The sequence below is a fragment of the Crotalus tigris genome, unplaced genomic scaffold (genome assembly GCF_016545835.1).
Source record: "Crotalus tigris isolate CLP2741 ecotype Arizona unplaced genomic scaffold, ASM1654583v1 scf7180000018884.865410, whole genome shotgun sequence".
Classification (NCBI taxonomy): domain Eukaryota; kingdom Metazoa; phylum Chordata; class Lepidosauria; order Squamata; family Viperidae; genus Crotalus; species Crotalus tigris.
Window position 1 is genome coordinate 369523 of NW_024097256.1, and position 17805 is coordinate 387327.

Consider the following 17805-nt stretch of genomic DNA (forward strand, 5'->3'; position numbering starts at 1 on the left):
GGCTATCAGTTGCGTACCACGTGCCACATGGCAAAGTACACAGGTGGTACGCATACCACTGGTTGGAAAGCCCTGTTTTAAGGGACCGAAGGGAAGATGGGCTGATGTCTGCCGAAGATAGACTACGTAAGAGAAGAGCAGGCTCAGCTGGAAGGTGAAGTTAAAGGTGTCATCAGTTTTGAATCACTGTGTTTCCACAAGAGGCCCAAATCCAGCCCTCTCCCTGTGACTGTTAGTTAACTAGATTCTTATATGTAGGTAGCAATAATAAACTCTTCTGCAATTTGAAATCAACAGTGGGAATCTATGCTAACTTCATCCTTCTTTTCCATAGGGCCTCTTCTTCCGCCTCTTCTATCCCTGCGTCCCTCAGGGTGAGGCCGAGGAGCCATCCTGGATTCCCCGCTATGAATATTACTCCGGAATAGCTGACTACCTGTGCTTAAATAGGAAATGGTTTGCTCCACTTCTCAGTGTCACATTTGGTAAGATAACTGTTGCACGTGAGTTACTTAGTGAAAGTCTGTGGTCCCCACAGCTGTTGTTATGCCTAATAATGTTTTCAAACCATGGTGGCTTTAAGATCTATGGACTTCAACTCCCAGAATTCCCCAGCTAGCATAATGATGATGATGATGATGATGATGATAATAATAATTTGGAAGGGACTTTGGAGGTCATCTGGTCCAACCCCCTGCTCAGGCAGGAAACCCTATACCATTTTGGTATAGGGAATGGTACTTCAAAACTTCCAGTATTGGAGCAATCACTGCTTCTGGAGGCAGGTTGTTCCACTGGTTAATTGTTCTAACTGTCAGGAAGTTTCTCCTTAGTTCTAGGTTGCTTCTCTCCTTGATTAGTTTCCATTTGTTGCTTCTTGTCCTGCCTTCAGGCGCTTTGGAAAATAGCTTGACTCCCTCTTCTTTGTGGCAGCCCCTGAGATATTGGAACATGGCTATCATGTCCCCCCTCGTCCTTCTCTTCATTAAACTAGACATACCCAATTCCAGCAACCGTTCCTTATATTTTTAGCCTCCAGTCCCTAATTATCTTTGTTGCTCTTCTCTGTACTCTTTCTAGAGTCTCAACATCTTTTTTACATCATGGTGACCAAAACTGGATGCAGTATTCCAAGTGTGGCCTTACTAAGGCATTGTAAACTGGTATTAACACTTCACGTGATCTTGATTCTATCCCTCTGTTAATGCAGCCTAGCATTGTGTTGGCTTTTTTGGCAGCTGCAGCACACGGCTGGCTCATATTTAATGATTGTCCACTAGGACTCCGAGATCCCTCTCACGGTTACTACTATTGAGCAAGGTACCCCCTATACTATACCTGTACATTTGTTTTTTCTTGCCTAAATGTAGAACCTTACTTTTTTCACTATCAAATTTCATTTTGTTAGATAGTGCCCAGTGTTCAAGCCTGTCCAGGTCCTCCTGTATCTTAGGCCTGTCTTCTGGAGTTTTGGCTCTTCCTGCCAGCTTGGTGTCATCTGCAAATTTGATGAGTTCCTTATCTATCCCCTTGTCCAAATCGTTGATGAAGATGTTGAAGAGCACTGGGCCCAGAACAGAGCCCTGGGCACCCCACTACACACTTCCCTCCATGTAGATGCGGTTCCATTGAGGACCACACGCTGAGTACGGTCAGTCAGCCAGCTATGAATCCATCTGGTGGTGATGCTATCTAAGCCACATTTTTCTATCTTATTAAGTAGTAGGTTGTGATCTACTTTATCAAATACCTTACTGAAGTCCAAGTAAATTATATCCACAGCATTCCTCTGATCCACTAATTTTGTCACTTGGTCAAGATTGCAATAAGATTTGTCTGGCATGATCTGTTTTTGACAAACCCATGTTGGCTTTTAGTAATGAATTAGTTTGCCTCTAGATGTTTGCTCATTCGTTGTTTGATTATCTTTTTCCAGAATCTCCCCAGGTATTAAGGTCAGGCTGATAGATCTGTAATTTCCTGGATCCATTTTTTTCCTTTTTTGAAGATGGGAACTACATCAGCTCTTTTCCAGTCCTCTGGTAGTTCCCCAGTGCTACAGGATCTTTGAAAAATATAGTTCAGTGGTTCTGAGATCACATCTGCCAGTTCCTTGAGAACCTTTGGGTATAATCCATCTGGTCCTGGTGATTTGAACTCGTCTAGGCTGGACAGATGCTCACTTACCATTTTCTTGCCTATCTTAAGTTTTGTTTCTGTTCTGTTTTTTATGGCATTATTTTTGATAGGTTGGTCTGTTTTTTCCCTTTGTGTAAAGACAGATGCAAAAAACGAGTTAAATAGTTCTGCTTTCTTCCTGTTGCTTGTCATCTTCCTGCTACTTTCCTCCACTAATGGACCAATCATTTCCTTCACTTTTTTATTTTTTTTTACATGTTGAAAGAAGCTTTTTTGTTATTTTTTACTTTGGTCACAAGCCTTAATTCATTTTGAGCTTTAGCTTTCCTCATCTTTGCAGGCTCGGGCTATTTGCTGATATTCTGCCTTAGTTATGTGCCCCTCTTTCCACTTTTTATACTTGTCCTTTTTATCTTTCAATTTATCAGAGAGTTCTTTATGAAGCCATGCTGGTTTCTTTTGAGAGCTGTTATTTTTCTTCTTTGTTGGTATTGTGCTAGACTGGGCTTTTATTATCTCACTTTTCAAAATTTCCCAAGCTCCTTGAGTTGTTTTCCTCTTGAGGATTCTCATCCATGGAATCCTTCCCAAGCTCTCTCTAAGTTTATTGAAATTAGCTCTCTTGAAGTCCAAGACTCTAGTTTGACTGTGTTCTATTGCTTGTGCTTCCATAATGTTGAATTCCAATATTGCATGATCACTTCCTCCCAAGGTTCCTGTGGCTTTAACACCTTCTATCATTTCATCTCTGTTAGTGAGAATTAGATCCAATATGGCTAATCCTCTAGTTCCTTTCTCTATTTTTTGGGAGACAAAGTTGTCTGCTAGGTTTATCAGGAAACTGTTTGATCTTCCACTTGGTGCAGAGTTTTCTCCCAGTTGATGTCAAGGTAATTAAAGTCCCCCATTACTATTGTGATGTGCTTCCTACATACCTTAGTTAGCTGATTAGCAAAAAGTTCATATATTTCCTCTGTTTGGCTGGGTGGCCTATAGTATACACCTATGGCAATGTCATTTTTCCCCCTTTTATATTGACCAAATGCATTCAAGAGAGTTTTCATCATTGTTGTGCTCTATTTCTGTAGAGATGTAGTTATTTCTTATATAGAGAGCAACTCTACTTCCTCTTTTATTTGGTCTGTTTCTTTTAAATAGTTTAAATCCCTCTAGCTGTGTGTTCCATTTGTGGGTTTCATCCCACCATGTTTCCATATTGGCAACAATATCATATCTGCCATCATTAACCTGAATTTCTAGTTCATCCTGTTTGCTATTCATACTCTGTGCATTGGTGTATAGACATTTGAGTCCTTTATGACTGACCCTATGTTTACTTTCTACATAACTTGTGTAGTGCCTAAGTTCCCCTATTTTCTTTCCACCTATTTGGTTAGTGCACTTTGTGTGGCACTCACTATTAAAAGCTTGATTTTGCTTGACAGCAAGGTTGATATTCTTGTCCACACACACATCTATGTTACATGCACTGATAGCCCTATAATTTTTAGATTGCCCGGGACAGGGATGTTCTGTATCAATTAACTCATTGTCCCCGCTGTTTAGTTTAAATATTCCTCCAGAAAATCTGTGAATTTATTGCTGAGTAACTCAGTCCCTTTCTTTGATGGATGCAAACCATCTCTTTTGTACATTTTTTCATTGGACCAGCTACAGACATCGTGACTAATATAACCAAAGCCTTCCCCTTTACACCACTCCTTTAGCTACATATTGAATTCTGCTATACGCTGACCTTTTCCATTTTGCTCCTTATACACTGGTAAAACTTCTGAAAAAGTAAGACTACAGCCTATCCTGCTAAGTTCCTGCCCCAAGCTCTGGGAATCATTCTGCACAGAGAGTACATCTTTTTGGGACAGATCATTAGTGCCAAGATGTACAATAGCCTCCACATCACAGTACTTGCTGGCATTCTTGACTATTTTAGAAATACGCTTCTTGTCCCTACTGGCAGTAGCACCTGGAAGACACTTGACCTCTTTTTGAAACCTCTGTGTCCTTTCCTAAATTTACATCCCTTATAATTGAATCACCAACCAGAAGGTGGCTTCTCTTTTTGGATGCCTTTCTGTTCTTGCATGACTGGTGTATAATACCTGATTCGCACTTCTCCCTGTCGAAAACAAGTTCTTCATCTTGGACCACAATCCCCTGCTTATTTGAGTTATCATCACAAATACCTTTACCTGTCTCCTTAATGTCCCTGTTAAGGTCAGCAAGGGCACTATATCTGTTGTGCAGGGACACAGTGAAAGCTTTGTGTTTATGGTTCACAGCTCTTACCTTGCCAGATCCCACGGTTGTCCACACTGCCCTTCTCGTGCAGGATCTTTGTGGTAGAGGGGGCTGATAGCGTGGAGGCTCAGTAGAGTAGAAGGGCTGAACTGGACACCTAATTTCTGCCTGAAAAGCACAGATTACAGACCCTAGATAGATAATCTGTCCTTTAGATTAGTTTCCAAGTTTGAAAAGGGTACTGTGAAAGACAGCTGCAAAACAAGTGTTGCACTGTACTAAGCCAGACATTCTGAGATACAAGGAATCTCAGATGTACTTGCCCTGAATGTACTGTTGCTGTTTTTGATATCTAGTTATATGATTTGCGGGTCATTAGGCACGCGGGCCGCTACTTTCCTGTTCCACCCTCCTCTGTTTTAACTTACAGATTGTAGCTTTTCCCAGCAAGTTCTGGGCAGTTTAAATGCAGTTTAAATGCAATAGAGGTCCAATCATCAGGGCCTCAGCTACTTTCCTGCTCCACCCTCCACCGTCATAAATATGAGTCAGTTGCCAAACATCCAAATTTTGATCACCTGACCCTGGGGATGCTGCAACGGTCATAAGTGTGAAAAACGGTCATAAGTCCCTTTTTTCAGTGCTATTGTAACTTTGAACGGTCACTAAATGAACTGTTGTAAGTCGAGGACTACCTCTAAATGAAGTGAATTAGCTTAATTCTGCACCACGTTTACTATTTAAATCTAAAGAGCATCTATATATGTATATACCTCTGTTTCTCTTCTGAGCATGTGTGCCAAAGTAATTCACATAACTCTAATGCAGTATTTTTGCTAACCGATAGAAAAATATTTCTGGTTTCCAGTTTTAAGTTCTACAACTCTTTTGTCTTTTCACTATACCAGTGGTTCTCAACCTGTGGGTTGGGACCCCATTTGGGGTCGAACGACCATTTCACGGGGGTCGCCAAACAACGCAGTTTGCCATTTTTTCCCCCTTTTCTTTGGCCACGCCCCTGGCACCTGGTGATGTATAAGTGGTTGGGGGTCACCACAACATGGGGAACTGTATTATGGGGTCGCGGCATTAGAAAGGTTGAGAACCACTGCACTATACAGTTCAATTTGTTCATACTGAGCTACAGTCTTTTTTTCTAACTGTACTTTCCAGGCCTGGTTCAAACTGAAAGAACAATGTCTTCCTAAAATCAAGCACGTTTATCATCTTGAGAGGGAAGTGGGTTTGAAATTTCTGAATAACTGCCTGGGTTATAAAGTCACACTTTTACAACCCATGGGAGTGAATAATGTCTTTGGTAACTTTTTGCTGAGAGAGATGGGTGGTTAAGAAATAGCATATACAGGTGGTCCTCACCACGGTTCATTTAGTGACCATTCAAAGTTACAACGGCACTGAAAAAAGTGACGTAGGACCGTTTTTCACACTTTTGACGGTTGCAGCATCCCCAGGGTCATGTGATTTACATATGGATGTTTGACAAGTGGTTCATACTTATGACGGTTGCAGTGCCCCAGGGTCATGTGATCACCTTTATTGACCTTTTGACAAGCAAGGTCTATGGGGGAAGCCAGATTCACTTAAAAACCATGTTACTAATTTAACCACTGAAGTGGTTCACTTAACTAATAATAATAATAATAATAATAATGTTGGAAGGAACCTTGGAGGTCATCTAGTCCAACCCCCTGCTCAGGCAGGAAACCCTATACCATTTCGGACAAATGGCTGTCCAGTCTCTTCTTAAAAACTTCCAGTGTTGGAGCATTCACCGCTTCTGGAGGCAGGTTGTTCCACTGGTTAATTGTTCTAACAGTCAGGGAGTTTCTCCTTAGTTCTAGGTTGCTTCACTCCTTGGTTAGTTTCCCTCCGTTGCTTCTTGTCCTGCCTTCAGGCACTTTGGAGAAGAGCTTGATTCCCTCTTCTTTGTGGCAGCCCCTGAGATATTGGAACACTGCTATCCTGTCACCCCTTGTCCTTCTCTTCATTAAACTAGATGTGGCAAGAAAAGTCATAAAATGGGGTAAAGCTCACTTAACAAGTTTCTCACTTAACAACATAAATTTTGGGCTCGGTTGTGATCGTAAGTCGAGGACTACCTATGTATATCAATAAATATGCTCTTCATTTTCACAGGATCGTGTAAGATCCCTGTAAGCTGGGATGCGCCTTTCCGACCCAGTTCCCACAAGTATCCCTTGATCATATTCTCCCATGGACTAGGAGCCTTTCGGTGAGTTTGTACAAGTGGGTGGAAAACCGACCAGTTCAGAAAGGCCAGGAATGGTTAGCTAATAAAAACAGAGGTTAGAAAGTTGGAAATATGAGAAAATGTGGATTATGTGAGGAAGATTTATAACAGATTAGTAAATACTTTGATTGTTATACAATTAATGTTAATGTGGGAAATACTATTTTTAATAATATGATTGTTATTTCCTAGTATATGATTGCACTCTGATAAGATTATTGTGAATGTGATGATTTTTATATTCTAATACTGACCAGTGGTGGCGAACCTATGGCACTAGTGCCAGAGGCGGCAGTCGGAGCCCTCTCTGTGGGCACGCAAGCTGTCACCCCAGCCCCGCCTCCCCCATAGCCCCCTCCTCACCAGCAGCCCCCCCGGAGAAGAGTCACCCCCGGGTGCAGCCCGTGTGGAGCTGCACAGCCAAGCACATGGCAGCTGGGCAGTAGATGATGCTGCAAGGTGCGGGTGAAGGGCGTGGCCACCATGGTGCTGCAGAGCTGCCTGGGCGATCTGCGGCATGCTGTGGATGGTCCTGAGGGTGGGTGGGGTGAGGGCGGAGCAGGGCAGGAGCGGGCGGAGTGGGGGCGGGCCGGTTTTGGGGCACTCAGTCTCTAAAAGGTTTGCCATCACTGACCTAGACAGCACCCTGTTCAATACAGAAATAGAATTTTTGAGATAACAACAACAACAATAATAATAATAATAACAATAATAGTAAAACTGGCCTGCCCCCCCCCCCAGCCTGCCCCTCTCTCTCGCTCTCTCGCTCTCTCTCTTTTGCCATTTCCAAACCTGCTTTCTGACTGTCACTAAATTTGGGCAGCAGTGACCAGTGGGTGGGTGACCAGTTTTCTTGCTGAAAATTGGTACCGTACGAGTGGTCCTTTAATGGCTTTTCACAGTTTCGATGGTGCTGAAAAACAGTGACTTACAATTAGTCCTCATACTTAAGACGGTTGCAGTGGTCACGTGATCACAGTTCAGGTGCACGGCTGCCAGAATGTATTTACAATGGGTAACCTGTGCCAGGGTCACACGATCCCCATTTGCAGCCTTTCAAAGGGACCCTCCCCAACAAGCAAAGTCAGTGGGGGGACCTTGATTCAGTTAATGACCATGACAACAAAGCCATAAAATTTAGCGTGTCTCACACAATGTCTATATCGCTTAATGACAAAAGTTCCCACCCCCAATTGTGGTCATAAGTTGAGAACTACTTGTATTTTCATTTTGCTTAGACCTAGTGCAGGGGTAGGCAACCTTGGCTCTTTTATGACTCGTAGACTTCAACTCCCAGAATTCCTGAACCAGCCATGCATGGCTGGCTCAGGAATTCTGGGAGTTGAACTCCACAAGTCATAAAAGAGTCAAGGTTGCCTATCCCTTGACCTAGTGTTTTTCAGACTTGGCAACTTTAAGATGTGTGGACTTCAAGGAATTCTGGGAGTTGAAATCCCCAAGTCATAAAAGAGTCAAGGTTGCCTACCCCTTGACCTAGTGTTTTTCAGACTTGGCAACTTTAAGATTTGTGGACTTCAAAGAATTCTGGGAGTTGAAGTCCCCAAGTCATAAAAGAGTCAAGGTTGCCTACCCCTTGACCTAGTGTTTTTCAGACTTGGCAACTTTAAGACTTGTGGACTTCAAAGAATTCTGGGAGTTGAAGTCCACAAGTCATAAAAGAGTCAAGGTTGCCTACCCTTGGCCTAGTGTTTTTCAGACTTGGCAACTTTAAGATGTGTGGACTTCAAGGAATTCTGGGAGTTGAAGTCCATATATCTGAAAGATCTATGGAGATTCTCGGTCATCCAAGTCACAGTTGTCCCAAAGGTGCTTTTTCAGAAGGCAACTGGACTTCCTTGTTTTTCTTTGAAGACACTTCGCTTCTCATCCAAGAAGCTTCTTCAGCTCTGACTTTCTTGTTTTTCTTTGAAGACATTTCGCTTCTCATCCCCACCATCCAGTCAGAGCTGAAGAAGCTTCTTGGATGAGAAGTGAAAAGTCTTCAAAGAAAAACAAGAAAGTCCTAGTTGCCTCCTGAAAAAAGGGACACATATCTTAAAGCTGCCAAGTTTGAAAAAGACAGTGCTGGAGGATACCTAAGCAGGAAACATTTGCAAGAAACATCTGGAACCCTGGAGCTGACGGAACAATAATCCTTTTAAACTCCACGTGGTCCTTCAATTGTACCATCACAATTACCGTATATTCCGGCGTATAAGGCGACTGAGCGTATAAGACGACCCCCAACTTTTGAGAAGATTTTCAGGGTTTAGAAAGTCGTCTTATACGCCAGAAAATACAGTACAATATTGAATTTTGTTTATAGATGAGCACAATAGGAGCTCCATTCCTTTGCTGCTAGAAAGCTTTGTCCTGTTAGTATTTCTGTAAAAGAAAATAGGGCTGGCCACTAGGGGGCAGATTGGTTTTAAATTCAGAAAACAGCTACCTGTATATATACCTGTATATTCCGGCGTATAAGATGACCCCCGACTTTTGAGAAGATTTTCAGGATTTAGAAAGTCGTCTTATATGCCGGAAAATACGGTACTATCTTGATTTTTGTTACCGAATGCTGCAGACACTACTACCCCGTTGTTTTTTCTTCATCTTTGCTGATGGGTTTGTTTCAGTACCAAACGATTTAAAAGAAGTCGCATGCCTCAGTTTTAATTATCTGCTTTCTCCTTCAATTTTCAGAACCGTGTACTCAGCCATCTGCATTGAGATGGCTTCTCGGGGCTTTTTGGTGATGGCGCTTGAACACAGGTGAGATTGAACCCCTTGAGAGAAGACATTTTAAGATTAGATTCATGTATTTATGGTTTGTTTGTTTTTTTAAAGAAAATATGCCTTTGATGCATCTATTTATTTTATTTATTTATTTTATTTATTAATAAAATTAAATATGCTGCCCAATCCCTAGGGACCCAGGGTGGCGTACAAAATTAAAACAATAAATATAACAATAAAAATGAGTGCATTCATACAACATGTCCCAATTGTGCCCCGCCCCCCCCCCCCGGGGACATCAACCCCAGACCTGCCGGAACAGGAGAGTTTTAATGGCTTTCTTGAAGGCCGGCAAGGTGGGAGTAGTTCGAATCTCAGGGGGAAGTTGATTCCACCACGCCGGAGCCACCACAGAAAAGGCCCTTCCCCGAAGGCCCGCCAGCCGACATTGTCTGGCCAACGGGACCTGAAGGAGGCCCAATCTGTGGGACCTCACCGGTCTCTGGGAACTATCTATCCCTATCCTAACATTCTGCTTCTTGATAGTAATGGCCATCATTTTCAAGAAATCGTTCTTGTAGTTTCATAATAGGAAGGATGTACGTTCGCTGCCTTAAGCGACTTTTACAGTAATAAAGGCAGAATAAAAATCAAATCAATCAATAAATGAGGAAGAGGGGAGCTGGGATCAATCAGTAATGAAGCTCAACTCATTTATGTTCAGTAATTTAATTAATTACCCTATCTATGGGTACTAGGCTTGGATACAAGTTCCAGAAATCCTTTCTTGAGTTGTTCTTTGATTTCAGAATTACAGCATCATGAAGCTAAGATTAGATCACCCTCCTTTCCAGGAAAGTATTGTCACATAGAGCCCAAGGAAAACCGAGTAGAGATTTTAATCACACATTGAAACTTTTTTGACTTCAGGCAGGCGTTTTGAAAAAGGAGAGGAACTGAAGGAGAATCCTTTCCTTCTTTGCTTTCCCATCTGGTCTTGCCCCACACTGATGCTCAAGGTATCTGCTCTTTACAGAGACCGATCAGCTTCTGCTACGTATTTTTGCAAACCGGATCCGGAAGCACCAGGTCTGCCTGAGGCTCAGATGAATGAAGAATGGCTCACTTACCGTAGGGTACCCAGAGAGCAGAAGGAATTTCATTTTCGGAACCCACAGGTATTTCATCTTGACTATCTCAGCCAGATAAGCTTCTTAAGGTGGCCTTGAATATCACAAACTTCAGTTAATCTGATCTCTCTCTGCATCCTGTTGGGCTTAACCCTGTGTGTGTAAGAGAGACCGTTGAGGAACAAAAGGGTAATGCAACCAAAAAAGCTAAGACAACCCTGGGTTGTATAAACAGAGGCATAGAATCAAGATCATGCAAAATACTAGTACTGCTTTACAAAGCCCTAGTAAGACCACACCTGGAAGACTGCAGCCAATTTTGGTCACCAAATCACAAAAAAGATGTTGAGAGTTTGGAAGAAATTCAGAGAAGAGCAGCAAAGATGGTCAAAGGCCTGGAGACTAAAACATAGGAAGAACCGCTTGCAGGACTTGGGTTTGGTTAGTCTAAAGAAAAGAAGAAATAGGGGAGACATGATAGCAGTGTTTTAGTATCTAAGGGGCTGCCACAAGGCAAAGGGGGCCAGGTTGTTTACCAAAGCACCAGAGGAAAGGACGAGAAACAATGGTTGGAAACTGATCAAGGAGAGAAGCAACCTGGAATTAAGGAGAAATTTCCTGAGAATGAGAACAATCAACCAGTGGAACAACTTTACCCCCAGAAATCGTGGGCACTCCATCACTGGAGTTTTTAAAGAAAAGACTGTGTCAGAATCCAATTATATTTCATTTCTAGTTATCGACTATGGAAAACCCCATTTCTGCCTTCTCTGGATTCTGTCGTACTACGAAGGAGAAGGGGGATGAGCAAAGGGATTTTATGGCTCTCACTTCCTTCATTAAAACTTCAAAGGGACTGAATGTGGATCTCACCAAGAGGACTGACCATAACAATGTGGCCATCAGCTTTCATCTACTACTCTCTGAAGTCTCCCTTCTGCGGGTTGAGAGGAAAAGGGGGTGGAAATGTAACGCCTGGGATTGTCGCTGGAAGGATGGTGGGTGGGGGCTGCTTGGGAACACTTAAAACCTTGAGTGGTAGGGGTTGGGCCCTCAAGTCCTGTCTAGAATGCCTGCAACCATCTCTGTTGGAAGAGATATTCCAAGAGTTCTGTCTTCTTAAGATGTAAAGTGGGGTGGGTCCTTACAGACTGGACAATCACCTGTCTGAAATGGTATAGGTTCTCCTGCTTGAGCAGGGGGCTGGACTAGATAGAAGACCTCCAAGGTCCCTTCCAGATTCTATTCTATTCATCTGTTCAATTCTAAATCTTTTTTCATTGCAGCTCCACCAAAGAGCAAACGAGTGCAAACGGGGACTCAAGCTGATGCAAAGTATCAACAGTGGCAAGGCCGTTGCAAACCTCCTTCACACAGATTTTGACCTCTCTACACTGAAGGTAAATATGTTGCCCTCCACATGCTTCGCCCCTTTAGAACACGGGCACAGTATTGAGATGAATGTAGAAAAGAGATGGAACTCGTGTCACCCGGGTGCAATGCTATTTTTGAAAGATGGGCCTGTTGGACCTCCCACTCACCCACCCACCCGTCAACACAGCAGAAGTCTTTCTTAGGGGAAAGAATTTTGGAAACGGTCTGTCAAGATTAAACACTGTTGTATGAATGAATTGGAGATTCTCCATCATCCAGGTCCTGGTTGTCCCAAAGGTGCTTTTTCAAGAGGCAACTGGACTTTCTTGTTTTTCTTTGAAGATGTTTCGCTTCTCATCCAAGAAGCTCCTTCAGCTCTGACTGGATGTGTAGAGGTGAGAGATAGGCGAAAGTCGTGTGCGGAAAACTGCCCCCCAACGCTTGTATCTTTGCTCTGCATCTATCGTCTCCCCCCCCTCACATCACCATAGTGACGTGAAAGTGCGCAGGTCTGTGTGACCTTGCCAGTTTGATAACGCTGGCTGGTGAACAACAAGTTTCCCTGTTTATGGCCTCTAGCTTTTTACTCTTGAGGATTGGTAAAGGATTTTAGCCAATGAAATGTTATTGCCATGCAGTATCTTTTGCTCTTTGTAAAACCCTATAAAAACAAATAAAGGCTGCGTAGAAGGTGGCCATTTCTTTGCACCCTTCAATGACTAAGGACTGATTACTACATGGATGGTGGGGAATGGAAGGATTGATACTCCTTGCAGGTCATTTCCATAATTTTAGAGAGTCGTTGAGGCCATTTGGAGGTTTAGCTGTGTCCTTAAGATCACCTGAATAATGCAAATGGGTGTGGAGCCTTCTTGGAGCTGCCGAAAGGACTGTGTTGTAGACAGGAGATAGATGATATCATATCCCTCCCCGTCTGTTGAGAGAAGGCTGTTCAGTTTTGACATAGATGGCCTCTTGGACCCCTCTTTCAAACCAGTGGTCCTCTCTGTCCAAAATGTGGACTTTGCTGGCTTGAAAAGAGTGGCCTTTATCTTTTATTGCGGAGGTCCCCAACCTTTTGGGCACCAGGGACCGGTTCCATGGAGAGAGTTTTTTCCACGGACTGAAGGGTGCGTGGTTTTGTGTGCTTCCTGCATCTCGCAGATGGGGCTTTGCTTGTTTGTGCGGCCCATTTGCTGGCATGCCGTGGCCCGGTACTGGTCCACGGACCAGGAATTGGGGACCCCTGTTTTATTGTATCAATGCTTTTTCTGTCTTGTACCTGAAATGTGTTTTCCTGAGTATTTGAGACACCTTGCTTTTGTTTTGAAGCTGACTTGCCTACCTTTTTGGCAAAGAAGGAGCTTAGGGGCTTACCTCCCCCTTGCCCTGCAGTCCCCCAGTTTATAAATCCAAACCAGAGGTTGCAACTGCCTTGTCTCTCATTCCCAAAGGAATCCCTGTGATTTCAGTCAGCCACCAGGGGGATTAGGACCTGGTGATCTCATAGAAAGCCAGCCCATCTTGTGCACATTGAAAGTATATGAGAACTGAACCGAAATTGATGATGGTGGTGATGATGATGATGACGACGATGATAGAAGAGAATATCTGTAGCTCAGGGTTGAACTGAGTTTGGTGGTTTGCTTGCAGATGTTTCCTTACCCAACGAGGTAAGTGATGTTGTTATACCTGGTTATGAAACGTCTGCAAGCAAACTACCAAGCTCAGATAGCCCTAAGGCAATAAACTATAATTTCTAAAAGAAAGAGTGAAGATAAAAGAATTTTAAAGACAGCGTTTTGAACTTTGGCTTGGAATCTGTATATACCTCTGTATGTGTGCACGTAAATGGGCATAAAGCCATTGTGTATTACTATAAACTAAGCACCAGAAATTATTATTAGGGCAGTATTGACAGCTGGAAGATGTGCTTTAGCCTTCACCAACCTGATGCCTTCCAGAATTTTGGTAGTATAATTCTCTGAATTTTTCCTGTGGGAAGATTGAAATGGGTTGGGAATATAATGGTTCATCATCATCATCATCATAAAATTGGAAGGGACCTTGGAGGTCATCAAGTCCAACCCCCTGCTCAGGCAGGAAACCCTATATCATTCAGACAAATGGCTATCCTGTCTCTTCTTAAAACCCTCCAATGTTGGAGCATTCACCGCTTCTGGAGGCAGGTTGTTCCACTGATTAATTGCTCTAACTGTCAGGAAGTTTCTCCTTAGTTCTCTCTCCCATAAAAATGAGAGAGTCTCTTATTGATAGACTCCTAGATCTCCCCTTGTTCTTGTAAATTGATCCCCAGTCTGGGGTTTCCCTAACTACAGTTCCCAACATTCCTCATTACAGGTAGTCCTTGTTACAACCATTATAGAGGCTGCTCACTACAGCCTTAAGTCGTAACAGTCATAAAACAGCTTTTTTTTATATTGGTCAAGTGCAATTTTTTTGTAAGACTTTTTTTTGCGGCAGTCATTAAGCAAACATAGCAGTTGTTAAGTGAACCAGTGATTCACTGTGGGCATGCTATTGGCAGAAAACAGGAAGCAAGTTTAGGTTTTTGACAAAACTGTAGTAAAAGAGTCACGTAACTGTGGGATACTGCAAATACCATTATGCAGTTATGTTGCTGAGCACTGAATACAGTCACATAACTGGGGAGGTGGGGGGAACTATTGGAACATCAGATCTGGGCTTTAATTCCCCTTTTCAGGCATAGAATTGCTAAGCAACCTATCGTAAGTTGAGGACTACCTTTATTGAACAGCTGGCGGGCTTCCTGTGAGCTGCAGTTCCCAGTAGCAGAATGGTTTTATCGCCATCCCTGGAGTCTTTGGAGATTCTTGGGTCATGGCATTAATGAGCTGGCTTCCTTAAGTGTCTCACTCCATCTCTTGCAGGACAATGTGGATCTGACCAAAGCCGCTGTCATGGGCCACTCTTTTGGAGGCGCGACAGCCGTGCTCTCTCTGGTCAAAGAAACCCAGTTTAAGTGAGTATCTTCCAAAACTGCTTTAAAGGAATTTCTTCTTCATTTTTTTAAAGAAAACTGCAACCTCAAAGAGTTTATTGATAACAAATGACAAACAAAGGCACCGTGGTGGCACAGTGGTTAGGATGCAGTATTGCAGGCTAGCTCACAGCCAGCAGTTCAATCCTGACCGACTCCAGGTTGACTCAGCCTTCCATCCTTCCAAGATTGGTAAATTGAGGACCCAGATTGTTAGGGGCAAATATGCTGACACTGTAAACTGCTAGGAGAGGGCTGTAAAACGTTATGGAGTAGTATATAAGTCTAAGTGCCATTGCTATGTGGGAAGCCAAGGGTTTTTGTCTCCTGCTTCACTAAGTGCCCTGCGCTTATTTTCCTCCTGTAGATGCGCAGTTGCCCTTGACGCATGGATGTTCCCTTTGGAGAACTCTGTTTACCCGAAAGTGACCAAGCCGGTGCTGTTTATCAACACAGAATCATTCCAGACTGCAGAGAGCGTGGCCAAGATGAAAAAAATCAGCACCACCAGCAGTGACAGCAAGATTATTACAATCCTGTGAGTCTGCACAGTCTCCAACGGTGATCAACAACGCCTTTGCCATAGTAGTGGAGAATGCACAATGAGAGGAGGTGTCATTCACAGATTAGACACACAGTCTCTCCCTGCAGGCTTGCAGTCTAAGAAGATGTAACACATGGAATTGGGGGGGGGAAGGGGGAGGTTAAAAATAAGGTGGGATCTGAAATGAAAAGAGGGAAGGACCATTTAGGGGAATAAAAGAGGGGGGATCTGTAAGAAAAAGACGGTAAACAACAAAGAACAGCGTGGATTAGCAAAGCAAACAGGGTTGCACCCTTGTAAGATAGCCACTTTTTGGATAAGTCGTATAAAATTCATTTGGGATTTGACCTAGCACAAAATCAGAATCCATTTGTCTCAGGAGGTGAAATGAATGCAAAACTAGCCCCTTAAAACAGAGAACCTTTGAAAGGGAGACATTACCAGATGGTTGTGTGTGTGTGTGTGTGTGTGTGTGTGTGTGTGTGTTTCCCCTCCCCGTGCTGGTGTTGAAAGATGACACTCTTGTAGAACAGTTTTTGACGCTCATTTCAGCCAGGAACGCAAAGGCAGCATCAGGTCTGCTTCTTAAAATAGTACTGGCAAAGCTTTTTTGGCTGATTTTTGAAGAAGATTTTTGCTAAATAAGTATGTCCAAAAATCCCCAGTAGTGTTCCTTCATCTGAAGACAATGGATGGTTGTGTGAAGAGGAGAAAAACACACTGCTTCGCTTTTTTTCCCCTTTAAGCTCTGCTCAATCAGGGTTTTGTCTAATCTCTCCCTCATCCCCAAAGAACTCTACTCCTAGCATGGCGGAAGGGATGTCTGTTACTACTGTGGTGTTTTCCTTTGTTTCACAAAGCCTCAGGAATGAACATAAGGCAGTATCCCTCCATTGCTCTCCAAGGCAAACTCTTGGAAGCTACAGTAACTTCAAACCTGGGAGTTTCATGCTGAGATTAGAGAGTAGTTGGACATTTCAGATGGTTACGTCCTCTTTCAAGCCACTGCATTTCACAATATCTTTTGAAAGTCGAAATTGCCTACTGTGTGTTCTTTAATTGCCTAGGCTTTCTCATCAGACGTTGAAATGACCTTTTTAATTGCTAAATCTGGGAGATGTCCCGTCTTTGGACTAGGGCAGGGCTAGGCAACCTTGGCTCTTTTATGACTCGTGGACTTCAACTCCCAGAATTCCTGAGCCAGCCATGCTGAGGGGAAAGGGAGAGACTTCCAATCTGAGCCATGCTGCCTCAGGAATTCTGGGAGTTGAAGTCCACAAGTCATAAAAGGGCCAAGTTTGAAGACCCCTGGTTTAAATATTTAAATATTTTTTCCTCACGATCACATGATCAAAATTCAGGCATTTGGGCAGGGGTAGGAAACCATGGCTCTTTTATGACTCATGGACTTCAACTCCCAGAATTCTTAAGCCAGCCATGCTGAGGGGAAAGGGAGAGGTTTCCAAGCTGAGCCATGCTGGCTCAGGAATTCTGGGAGTTGAAGTCCACGAGTCATAAAAGAGCCAAGGTTGCCTACCCCTGGACTAGGGGATCCATTTTGGATCCTGTTCTTCTCAGTGATTCACTTTTAATGTTGATATACTTTCCCCCCCTAGGGGTACCGTCCACCAGAGTCAGACAGATTTCACCTTCCTTGCCGGGAACCTTGTCAACCGGGTCTACAAAACAAGGGGCACCACGGATCCCTACGAAGGTCTGAATATCACCAACCAGGCTGCTCTTGCTTTCCTACAAAAGCATCTCCGTAAGTCAATATCATGAAAGTTGTTTCCTCCTCTAAAAGAGACATCATCCTATAAAGAACAAGACACCCATCAGATAAAAGGGAAAATCAAACTACATTAGTGGGTGCGGACTGAGAAGAGTCAATTTCAGAATAACAGAGTTGGAAGGTACCTTGAGGTCTTCTAGTCCAGGGCTTTTCAACCAGTGGTACGGGTACCACCTGTGGTACATTGGCACCTGGCAGATGGTACACGACCATCCTAGAAAAGTGGCAGTGGGGGGGGGAAGGGCCTGAACTAGTGGCAGCACCGCACAAGCCTGAGCGAGGGGGGCTGGAGCAGCAGGGCTGTCAGGGCTCAGTGGAAGCGCCAGGATCAGTGCCAGGCTCCAGCTGGAGCTCAGCGCTGATCCTGACGCTTCTGCTGAGCCCAGAAGAAGCACCGATCAGCTGTAAAGCGGCACTGATCCTGCTGGTGCTTCTCCTGAGCCCAGAAGAAGTGCCGATCAGCTGGAATGTTGCAGCATCTCCAGGGTCTTGTGATTTACATTCAGATGCTTGGCAACTGATTCATATTTATGACAGTCA

The 17805-nt window shown here is 43.6% G+C and overlaps 1 protein-coding gene across 4 annotated transcripts in view; it reads left to right on the plus strand.

Moving 5' to 3' along the window:
• Positions 1 to 17805, plus strand: part of PAFAH2 (platelet activating factor acetylhydrolase 2) — a 55826-nt gene that overhangs the window by 10473 nt on the left and 27548 nt on the right. For all 4 annotated transcript variants that reach the window (XR_005558402.1, XR_005558401.1, XR_005558403.1 and 1 more), the window contains exons 2-9: positions 335 to 485; positions 6556 to 6652; positions 9371 to 9439; positions 10440 to 10581; positions 11820 to 11933; positions 14820 to 14911; positions 15297 to 15467; positions 17090 to 17238. Coding sequence is in view for 1 of the 4 variants with exons in the window: in XM_039357250.1 (XP_039213184.1) it covers positions 335 to 485; positions 6556 to 6652; positions 9371 to 9439; positions 10440 to 10581; positions 11820 to 11933; positions 14820 to 14911; positions 15297 to 15467; positions 17090 to 17238 (985 nt within the window). In the remaining 3 variants the exon portion in view is untranslated. The remainder of the gene's footprint in view (positions 1 to 334; positions 486 to 6555; positions 6653 to 9370; positions 9440 to 10439; positions 10582 to 11819; positions 11934 to 14819; positions 14912 to 15296; positions 15468 to 17089; positions 17239 to 17805) is intronic.